Source organism: Polyodon spathula, chromosome 9 (assembly GCF_017654505.1).
Source record: "Polyodon spathula isolate WHYD16114869_AA chromosome 9, ASM1765450v1, whole genome shotgun sequence".
In the NCBI taxonomy this organism is placed as follows: Eukaryota; Metazoa; Chordata; class Actinopteri; order Acipenseriformes; family Polyodontidae; genus Polyodon; species Polyodon spathula.
This window is the reverse complement of record NC_054542.1, coordinates 3,045,638-3,057,829: the sequence shown is the minus strand read 5'-3', so window position 1 is coordinate 3,057,829 and position 12,192 is coordinate 3,045,638. Positions and strand designations below refer to the sequence as shown.

General features: G+C 37.5%; 1 protein-coding gene across 2 annotated transcripts in view; it reads right to left on the bottom strand.

Annotated features, from left to right (window-relative positions):
- Positions 1 to 12,192, bottom strand: part of LOC121320339 (beta-1,3-glucosyltransferase-like) — a 41,958-nt gene that overhangs the window by 16,252 nt on the left and 13,514 nt on the right. For both annotated transcript variants that reach the window (XM_041258561.1, XM_041258562.1), the window contains exons 3-5: positions 11,685 to 11,796; positions 10,628 to 10,764; positions 7,622 to 7,685 (exon numbers count right to left, since the gene is read on the bottom strand). In XM_041258561.1, the coding sequence (XP_041114495.1) occupies positions 7,622 to 7,685; positions 10,628 to 10,764; positions 11,685 to 11,796 (313 nt within the window). The remainder of the gene's footprint in view (positions 1 to 7,621; positions 7,686 to 10,627; positions 10,765 to 11,684; positions 11,797 to 12,192) is intronic.

The window sequence follows — 12,192 nt, the reverse complement described above, 5'->3', positions numbered from 1 at the left end:
GAGGGAATCCGGGCACCTTAATAAAGTATTGAGGGAACAGGAGAACGTCCTTAGATCTCATGCCTTGCAGGTTAGCGGAGTTGGCAAGACCCTGCATATAGTAACACTGTCCTTTGTAGTTTTATTTACAGTGAGGGGTTTCTGTTTTGATTTATTCTTTTGATTATGGATTACTATTTCGGCACATGCAGTACCTCAGGGGGTTACCGTTGCTGGTAGCAACCCTAAGGGTATCCACAATTACCATTGCTGGTATCCTGTTAACAACGCGTGTGTGTAGAATAAATCCAATGCACCTGTGCGGCGTCTCAAACACTCTTGCTGGCTCCCGTGTTGTCAGTGAACCACCCACACAGCCTCCCACAATGAGCCAAAGAAAAAGAGACAGTTAAAGCTAATGAAAGATGACTTAGAGAAAAGAGCACAGGAGCAGCAGGTGTGAATACATGCAAGACACTGTGGGGATGGGTGAAGAAACAGAACACAATACAACCCCCCCCCCCCCCCCCAAAAAAAAAAAAATGTACAGGTACTGCTTGTGCCCAAGGGCATGATCTGAACTGTATCTAACAGACTTGTTGTGAACAAATGGATGACAGTGCTTGATGAGGGAGGCTAAAGCACAACATTGTATAGCATGTTAGGTTATTATCATAACCCTGGTTCCCTGAAATAGAAATGTAACCATTACCGCATGGGTATTTACCTCCCTGAGACCCCAAACCTGAATAAGATATACCAAAGCTGCTCAGTGAGCCTGTGGCGCAGTCATGCCCCCACCCCCAAGGGTACAAGAGGACATTTGTATTTCAGGGAACCAGGGTTATGATAACATAATGTTCCCTTTCAAGTACAAAATGCAACTATTAGCATATGGGTGAGTGTACCAAAGCCATCGCAAGACTGCAGAATGACAAGAATGCTACAAGGCTAAGCCGAGAGGCTGCCCTGTGCTTTACCACACGGAACCCAAGTAACAGGTAGCCAGGGTGAAAAATTGAGGGAGAAACTCACCTCTCTGCCTGTGTTGTAAGGGTCGACTGGAAAGCCATCCTTAACACTAGTTCCAAAGCCAGGGTCTTGAAGATCCATGATATTCAGCCTGTAGAATCTAGTGACGGTATGGGGGGTAGCCCACACCTCTGTATTGCATATGTGCTTGACAGATGCACCCTGGAACAAAGCCCACGAAATTGCCATGCCTTTGGTGCCATCCCCCATTTGCACTGTGCCACAGGCTCGGTGAGCAGCTTTCGTATATCTTGTTCAGGTTTCGGGTCTTTGGGAGGTAAATAGCCATGTGGTAACGGTTACATTTAGTAATTCTTGAAAGGGAACTAACGCTTTATGTAATCGCTGTAGTTAGTAATTCTTAATATACATATAGTAGTTGTAGTGTAATTGAAGTACACTTCTGGTATCTTTTTTTTTTTATGTTAAGGGAAGTCAGCCGTGAATTTGATAAAAACACGTCTGTGATTTGAAGTTTACCGTCCTTTTCTCTATATGGCCAAGGGAATTCATTTGTGAAAAAAATCGACAAAGGATTCAAAGGGCTGAAGAAAAACAGTGCTCCAACTAATAAAAGAATACATCTAAATATATTCCTTGCAATTACGCACACAATTTAATTAAAATGCATTTATGTGAATGACTATGCAAACATTTATTCTGAGGTACAAAAGGTACAAATTAGAGATGTGCAAAAAGTTTTTAGTTTCCTTTAAATAGAAATTTGTACTGCTGATCAAAAAGCAATTTTTCAAAAAATACAATGGGGCATGTTTCTTGATCAGTTTTCACTGATAGGCTTAATTCTTTATTCCTCATCATTCTCTTTTAGAACCTTAGCCCAATTAATTGTGCTTGCATCTTTCATACTGTATGTTTCTACCCATCTGCCTGAAAAAAATATATTTCTATCGGTATTCAAATTTAAACATTTCTCTTATGTGTATTCAATCATTTATTAAGCAAAAAAAAAACAAAGGATTTATTTTAACTGCTGCTAGCTTTTATCATATTCAGTGGCAATGTTTACTTTTGATGTGCTGAATTGTTCACTTCTTAGAGACCGAGCTGAGTTACCAGTGCTAGGGGATAAAGTTAGCATCTGCAAATTATAATTGAGAAAGAAAAAAGCAAGATGCTTTTGAAAAATGAACGGGGCATTAAAATGAAACAAGCCAGGCAGACTGGCAGGCTGTATTGTAACACCACCTTATAAACTGAACAAACAAATACTGTAATTTGTGAACAATCTTTGTACCATGAAAATGTTTGGCAGCCTAGTCATGACAAGATTAAGTCTTGAATATCCCCCATCAGTCCTGAACTTTTATAAGGACTCTCTCATTGTAAAATAATATTCATATACTTCCTAAAAACAGACATACAGAAGAGGAAGTTTTCAAAAAATATATCTAAACTTGTCAAAATAAAAATATAAATATCATTTTATTTTGCAACATCCGTTAGTTTCCTGTAAGCGTCCTAAAGATCATGGGTGCATTTCCAATTTGTGATTAAGGAATCCCCGACATACTCTTAATCATTCTAGTAATGTGTTACTCTTCAGAGGAAGGGAAAGGAATAAGCTTGCAGCTTTCCTTGAAACACTTACATAAATGAATGTCAAATCATCACAACATTTCAGTCCACTACCTACTCTAGAGTCAAAGGTGGGCATTCTGTGACTGCATCCTTCTATTTCTTTACCATATTTACTGCAGCTTCAGTAATCTCTGATATTGTCATAAAGAAGAAACTTCACCGAACAAGCCTTGCCTCTAATATTCTACAGGACTTGGTACCAAAATTTGCGGTTGAAAAGTCAGATTTTATAGTTATTGTTCAAATACCCATTTGTGTGCGATTACATTAACAAGACCAATCAGCAGCTTTCAAAATACTGTCTGGTGGCTTCAAGCAGTGGACCTATACAGACCTGAATGTTTTTTAACACTACAATGTATTCTACAAGTAATCCTTTCCAAAGAGTGTTGCAGCAGTTATGCCTAATAAAATGTAAAACATTCAGTTACAAACTATTTGGGGCTACATTTAAAAGTATTATCAATTAATGGTATATTTGAGTGCTGGATTCGTTTTATGCCACACACATTTTTACATATATCGATATAAGATCTTATCATATTCAATTGTGATTAAACTTGGTTAGGACATAATTTAGCACAAGTTATTATGTGTAGCCAAACCTGGGGGTATATGGATGCATATGTCCATCTCTTTGTATGCCAAACCAGCTTGGTTTGCCTAGTCTAGTCCCTAATCCTGGCATGTGACAGGCTTGGGAAATCAGACAACTAAGTAACAGGACACATTTACAGTCTACTTATAAGGTACAAAAGAAGCCCAGAGTTCCGAACACCAAACTGACGTTCTACCAAACACACACTTTCAATCATTCAATAATGCGTTCAATGAAACCAGATAGGTGTTCCTACATAAGCGACGGGCTGGTCCTGGAGAAGGCAAATTTACTGTGCCAACAAATGCATTCAGAAAGGTGAGGCAGATTTCAAAGCAAGTATGTGCAATTTGGGGGGGCTCCCGAGTGGTGCAACCACTAAAGGCGCTCTGCGTGGAGTGCAGGATGCATCCTATACTCTGGACGTTGCCAGTTAGAGTCCAGGCTTTGCCAACCGAGGACGGGAGCTCCCAGGGGGTGGCGCTCGAGGAGGGCTAGGTTGGCCAAGGTGTCCTGGGCTCACCATGCACCAGCGACCCCTGTGGTCTGGCCGGGCGCCCGCGGGCTTGCCTGTAAGCTGCCCAGGGCTGCGTTGTCCTCCGACACTGTAGCTATGGGTGGCTGCATTGTGAGTCTGCAGTGTGTAAAGAAGCAGGCAGCTGACGGCACACCCCTCCTGAGTCAGCGCAGCGGTAGTAGCGGTGGGCTGAGCTTAAAAATAATTGGACATTACTAAATTGGGGAGAAAACAATAAAAATAATTGCCGACCACTAAATAAAAAATAAAAAAAATGTAAAAGTGCAATTTTACTTTTTCTAGCCAAAAGGAAGCTGAATGAACGAGCAAGCTGCACAAATGCATTTTGTTTAGAACAAGCACAACGTTAACCTGGATTTTCCTGGACATTTAAATCTGTGTTTTTGCTACAGATACAATTTCAGTGGTAACTTCAATGTAACCTTTTCCATTTTAGTACTGTTCGAAAGACTTTAGAACCATACAATATGAGTATTGCATTACTGCGCTTTATACTTGTATTATTTTCCAGATTGAGGGTGTAGATAGCAGGTGTACACATTTATTAAAACCACTGAAAACTAATTTTCAGAGTTAAGAACAACATACATTCCCAAGGGGTTCGTACTCTGAGGTTCTACTGCACTACAGTTTTAACTAACCTTTTAACTCCCTGTAATATATGCTCATATTAAAATTATGAAAATCTCAGTTTAATATCTACCAGGTCAGATTTCTGCAGAACCTGTCTATATGAAGCTTTTAATTAAAACTATCTATAGCTTGGCTGTAAAGTGGCAATGCAATTTTCTAGGTAGCAAGATTCTGAACTCAGTTTAATTACCTCAAGCATTCTAATAGGTTCCGTCTAATTAGAAATGTGACCAAAACACCAAGGGAAAATTCAAGTTAATATTAGCATGAATTTTTGTCCTACTTTTTAAACACAATCCACTTGACACTTCTGCTCATTTACAAAGTAATTTCCCCTGATTTTAGGAGTGTAATATCTAACCTAATTTGGATATTTTTATTTTCTATTATTACTGGTAATACAATGAATAATTAGAGTTAACTGCAGACAAAAAAACAAAAGTTACAACTGACTGAAATCATATGCTCAATACAAATGCATCCCCCAAGAATTTTTGGATACATAATTTGAAGAAAAAAAAATGATATGCACATAATTTAGATCTTTAACTTAACATCATAAAACCAAAGAAACTACAAAATTACATCGCAAAAGTCTAACGGATTAATAGTACTTAATATTTGCAGTGCACTCCGTTGTGTTTTAAGACTTATGTAATCCTCTCAGGCATGGACTCAGTGAGGTACTGAAGGGTCCAGTTATCCTTTAGATTCCTCCATGCAGCCTTTACACTTGATTCCAGTTCATTTCGGTTGCATGATTAACTTTTCCTGATTTCCTGTCCTGTCAGAACCCAATAGGATTGAGATCCATCAGAACTGAAGTGGCGTGGTACTGTTGTCTTCTAACCATTTCTTTACTTGTTTGGCTTGATGGCAAGGGGCTCCGTCACCTTGTAAGTAGAAATGAAAAATGGTTTTAAGCCGTACTGAGGCGGTGCTCTTGAATTGTTTTCAGGTTCTTGTTCATAGATGTCCCCTTGGGTAGAATGTGCAGGAATCCTGTGCCTTTGCCAGAAAAGCATCCCAAGATATGGGCAGCTTCCAGATGCTTCGTCATTAGGATGGTACACTGGCTTGTATCTTTCTCCTTTGCGCCTTCGGACCCTTAATCCACCTGGGTTTCCAAAACAGCTGAAGGGGGACTCAGAGAAAAGTACTTTGGCCCAGTCACCTTTGGTCCTGTCACTGTATGTACGACAAAAGTAGCTTCTTAGCAGGACTCCCTTACATCAGACCATTCTCCAAGGGACACTATCTCACGGTGCGCACAGACGTCGCAGTAAGTCGACACTACTGGACGTCCTATCTCTCAAACGATCCTGGCATACAGTGCTGACTTGTGGGCATCCAGACCTGGGGACAGTTTTACAGCTTCCAGTCTTTATATTTAATATTTCTGGATGATCCCAGACACTGCACTTTGGCTGGCAAAACATATGTTGGCTATCCAATGACTGCTAAAACCTCTCTTATGAAGTGCAGCGATAGCTGAGTGTGTTTCTGAAGAGGTATGGCTCTTCCCCATGGTTTGCTCAGAAGTTACAAAATCTATGTAAAAATAATGCTTATATAGCATTGTGTGTGGTGTGTAAAATTAATAAAGCCACTGTGACAAAGGGATTTCTTTTTCTCATACTATAACCATGGTTATACCTGATCTACCAAACCACAGGGGTGGCCAATCACAGTCCTGGAGAGCCACTCCCCTTTAGGTTTAACAGGTAAAATAAGATAATTAACTACTTCAGTGTATGGATGGAGGTTTAATTGGTTCAATTAAACAATTTAGAACAGGGTTGGAACAAAGGCAAGGAGTGGAATTGCCCTCAAGTTCTGTGACGTCAGTACTGTATCTCAATGTGGTAGGTCTTTTATTGTTTGAAAACCAAAAAAGTCACATGACAGCAGTTTACCCTAGGAGGTTCCATAACATTGAAAATATGACGTTGGCATCTGAAATGAGATGCTGGTTGTAAGTCATTTACAATGTGACTATGCAAGATTATTTATTCTCCACATCTATTCTTTTCCATGTACACATAAATGCTGTACACATGTAGTCTCATCCACATTAACGTTGCTGTGCATTTTAAAAAAGTAACTGCATTCTACCATAATGGTGGGATTCTCATGATAGCTTTTTTGATTGGTTTCAAAAATTCCTGCTTTATATACTCCTGAAGTTTAAAAGTTTAGGAAATTAAATGGAATCTAACAATGACAGTTATTGCCAGCAGCAGGGCAAGTGGCTTTTGGGTGACGTTACCCCCTCTTGTGAGCTGGCTAAACTGTGATGTAATATTTATGACAGCTATGGCCAGTGGGCAGCAAGAAGCACCCTGGACAAGGTGGAGTGGAGGCAGGGGAAGATGACCAAATAAACGACAAGCAGGCCTAGGCAAAGGGCTCTTTATAGGAACATTTTGATTGAGTATGTGATTAGAGGCAGATTATTTTCATCAAATGTAGAAACCAAGGAAACAGTGATGTAGTGTTATATGATACTTATGTAATCTAATGCAATTCCCAGTATCTTTAAATAGGCACTTCCATACAGAGTCAGAGTACATGTCTATAGTTACCTTTTATATGTCCTGAATACATCTACTGTATAATTTTGACATTTTCCCTATTATTGCAGTCTACCCGTAGAGCTGCTGTGTAAAGTATTTGTGCTGTTGTATATGACTTTAGAGATGAGCTATGAGATAATGTGATCTACAAGGAAAAACGCAAGATTAATGGTTACTGCATTCACTTACTGTGCACATATTATATAACAATTACTAACTTGAATTAGTAATTAACTAGAAATTATTTTTGTGAACAAAAGCAAAGCACTGCCTGGGGGCATAATGTTACTGGAATGGAATATAACGGGATAGTCTGTACATGAAGTAAAACAGATATGTTTTAAAAGAACTGCTGGCTGGATAAACCTATGTGGCAATGAAACTGGGCAACACCAGTCATAGAAATGAAATGAGAAAATCATAGGAAACAGCAGCGTACCAACTGGAAAGACAGCATATCAAAAGTGAAAGGTCAAACCACTGCTAAATAGGGTAGATTAGCTTTCAGTTTAAAGGAACATACAATCTAACACTGCTACCTTATTCAACACTATCAATAATAATTAAAGGTAATTAGAAGATGTTAAAACACAACTATATTAAATTAAAATCCATATCAAAATTAATCAAAGATGCACATTGTCTGAATATTGGTTTACTTACCTCATGTTTCAAGTCAATGGTAAAATCTGATTTAAGTGGTTCATCTTTCACTTTCTTTGCAAGCCTGCAAGATTAAGACTTAAATTACAGACAACGCTTGAAATAATAATGTAAAAAACTCCATACAGGTACAGTTCAATATGTGCTCAATAACATAAATGATCTAAGATGTTATTACAGTGTGGGATAAGTAAAAACAAATGCCTACAGAAATTCAAAGCACATTATGCAAAGGCGATTGGGCCTTCATGAGATGAGCATATCAATATGTGTGGCTGCTACCATAGACTATTGTATTATTTATTGATTTATCTTTTTTGTTATACTGTAGGAGTGTTTATCAACTTTCTTCTAAATAGTATCTACATCATTAAAGCATGTGTCTATACTTACACTATTGTATAACAAATAGATCACTTAACTTTTCATATATATGACTGACTCAGTTGACAGTCAAAAAGAAGCGAGTGAGTCTACCAAACTCATTCAGTTAGGGCTGGTTTCATAGACCCCGATTAGCACTAATCTTGGACCACCTAATAGTAATTTAGGTAAGGTAGTCTAAGACTGCCGCTATTTGGGGTATTTGAAAAAAAAAAAGATCCATTCTCGAGCTTCTGAATATAGGCAGTTGGCTTGGTCGAGGGATCAGACAAAACCCACTGACCTTCAGTTCTGAGCTGTTGTGGGAAATTGCTGTGGTGAAGGAGCGAATTAGACATTCTAAATAATTTGAAAGGAAATATGGGATGAAATATCTGGGAACTCTAAATTGAAGGCTTAAAGAAAAAGACAAAAAAATATATATTTTTAGGCTCAAAATATATGCATGACTTCTTGCTAATTAGTTCTTGCTAATTAGACATTTTCTTTATCCTTCCAGTTTGTGTCTGGCATCATGATAAAGACAATGTTATTCTCTACCTCACATTCTGGAGATGAGAATGAACTAGTAAGGATCCTGAACAATCTCAAGCTAATCTCCATGGTGACCTCACACAATTATTATGGGATATAAAGAGTGGATATCAGTTTGTTCTTTGTCGATTGTAAGGTAAAACCAGGGTCCTAATTTGACCGCTAGAGTAATAAAAAAAAAAAGTAAGACACAAACACTTCTGCTGATTACTGCCTGGCTGTGTTTACATGGAAGTGGAAGCAACCTCAACCGTCCTCTTTTTTAATCATGTAATGCAACAACTGCAAACTGAAGCGGAAAATATCGACAGGAAGCCACACTTCAGTAACAACCAAACAGAAAAAAACATGGAAATTGCCTGAAGCGATATATATTTACTCATTAATGTGTATCCTGAAATACTACTTAGATTTTAGGATTTTGCTCTACTGAAAGATAAGTATAAAATGTTACAAAACAAATAAACTGCATACAGAAATCTATGTTTCATAATTTATATAAAAAAATAAAAAAAAAACGTTGCAAATCTGATTCTTTATTTAGTAAAACAACCGTGACGTAACTATTTTGGATCTTAACAGAGAAACACAAATTAAACACCCCAGCACTCCACCAAAAAACTGTCTCTCCCAAAAGAACACAGAAGGTAATTACTTATTTTATGTTCATTGAGTGTAATTCAAGCATACATTGCACACATTGTAGATTCTTAAAGATCTTTATTCCATAAAGAAAAATGTACCCAACAAAGTTAACAAACAAGAAATAAAACAACTCAGCTCTGTGATTCAGATGGCTGTTTTATTATTCATATTAAAAGTGTTATTGTTTCAGAAACGTTTTGGAGTATAAAGACAACCCAACCAACTTTTAATCGGTTTCTCTGATTTGAGCAGTTGTAGTGGTGCCATTTTCACAACAAGCTCATATTAGACCTGTCACTATGTAATTACTGTCTTATTTTCAAAGCATAATTTGACATTTGTTATTACACATCTGAAGACACCAGAGGCGTACATACCCTGGTTAGCACATGTGCAATCAAGGTAAAGGAATGGCATGCACTCAAAATTGTGTTGCGAGTTTACTGTATATGTACTAGCAATGGGAGTGTCTTTCCACCCGATAAAAACTTGGTTACACCTCTCCCATGTTTAACAAAACAGCCCCAGTAAATAGGTTGTTATATTCTGTAGCATTTAAACAAAGGCAAATAAAAGAAACATGTCTTTGTCTGAACCTTAAATATAAGGTTACACTAATTACCCTTAATTATGGTGGGAAGAAAATTCCAAAGCTGAAGCGCATAACAGTTTAAAGGCACCATGCACAGAATGTGAACTGAAATCTGATGAGTACCAGCAATGACTGGAGCCAAAGGGATTAAGAAACTCACCCAATTAAGCTTTCATATTTTAGTTAGCCCCAGAAAAGCCCATGGGACATAAGTTAATATTTTACTTGGATGCATACACCTACAAACATTAAAGAATACATTCTACATTGTAATCTAAATGCAAATACACTCAACGCACTTGGAAAGCAACGCTGTTCTTGCTAAGCAAGTTTGCATTATGGCACTGCACTGCATTTCACTAAACTCAGCCTTAATGAAGTGACATTTTAAAATGGGCAACATCTGAATAATCTTTACTAAATGCAGAAGGGCAAAACTGAAAAGGTCCGCAAACTTATTACTCACTTTGAAGTGAATCTTTCCACTGTTGCCCTGGAGCTACCAACAACAACTTTACAACATTAATGCACATGCTGCAAAGCCATTATGTTTAGACCGCTGTAATAAATTCAATTCACACTAACATTTGAAATTGAGGAAATAGTTTCTGATATTAAGTAAGTGTTACTAATGACCGGATGCTAATTGATAGTTCCCATTCCATTCCCATTGGTGATAATGGTCCTGCAGAGCAGTTTAATTTTTATGAGTGACAAACCAGGAATTTACCTACCCTTCTTGGTATGTCGCTCATAAAAAAAACAAAACAAAGATATTGAGATATTTTACAACCTTCATCCGTTCTAAAATGAGCTCATTTCTATTCAGTTGATGGCATTTGTATCCCTACCTGTTTATGAGTGGCATGCTCAGGGCCCATCCAGCTGCAAAATCAGGGTACTTAAAAACAGTAGGGTTGTCAGCAAAGGCGTAGTGGTGAATGATTGTTGATTCTTCGTCATGCAATGGTTTCCCCAGAAACCACTCCTACATTGAAAAAAAAAAAAAAACACCTTTTAATTATCCAGCAACATTTTCCGGTTGCAGATTTTGTGTACATCTAAATGTGTAGTCACATAAGATGGTATACTATAGTGACCGAAACCAGTGGTATTTTTGTTGAATGTGGTTTTGGTTGTACTGACAAATTAAATACATAGTTTTGGCCAAATGATGTTAGTAATACCAGCACAGTTTATAATTTGGGACACCAGTGCACAAACAGGAGTGGCATATTGCAATTACAAAGTAGCTCAACATTTGCTTTTAAAGAAAACCAAATTTTACATTTTTTCACAATTTCATAGTGACTGTATACCCTCTTTTTAGTGCATAACACTGTATGTATTATGCTGAAGAGGCTATAAACAGATTGAAAAACAGCAGACAGTTCCTCAAAAGGAACAGGCAAGTATGATTCTACAGGATGAGGTCATGTCAGAATCACTGAACTTGTGAGCATAAAAACCGACTGAAACCGATTTCATTTCAAATGAAAAAAGACAAAGGTTTTAAACAGCTGCCAGGAAATGATTACTGATTTAAAGAAATGATTATTGAAAAAAAGAACAGCAAAGTTCCCATTTGAAAGAGTTTACATGAGCAGAACTTCTCCACGTTTAATATTTTATCAGTTAATAGCCTAATTTGAGATCAGAAGGCTTCTTTTTTCCTGCTTCGATCATTATTTGCCATGCTTACTAACTATTCCAGCAAAAATTGATTCTTACTTTTCGATAGTGAGGCGGGGAAGTATAATGGCACTATACTAGTTCATTTCACTTCTGAATATTTTTTTCATAAATAGTTAAGTTTGAAAGGCTAACAATGAAAGCAGAAACGACAGCAGAGAATCATCAAATGTGGATTTTAAACAGGAAAGAAAATATGTTAGTCATTGAATGTACCTGATCCTTGTCAAACCTCCTCAAGGTCTCCAAAAGTTTAGGAATCTTTACTGTGGTTTCCTCTTCGAAGAAGAAAATCCATGATGAATTTCTTCCATAGGTATCAGACAAGCTGGTAGAAAATGTAAAAAAAAAAAACAAAAAAAAAAAAACAGTTGTATTAAATCGAAAAGGCTTTGTAAAGCTGCACATTTTTTTTTTAAATGATGCACAATCAGGTCCCTACATTAGCAAACCCCCCCACATGTTTGCTTTTAGTGCCGCCAATAAGGAACATAACCAAAAAAAAAAAAGGAGAACATCGCTCAACCAGACAAAAGATAAACCCAACCAACCAGTGGTGTTAGCAGTGGTAGGCAACGGTAGGTTGGAAGCACAACTGAAGCTTGTGTTGCAATTTTTTTTTTTTTTTTTTTTTTTAAATGTATTTCACCAAAATCCTAGTCCCAGGCAATACTTTGTATAATTGTGGTAGCCTGCTACATTACTTGGGAGAAACACCATCTTG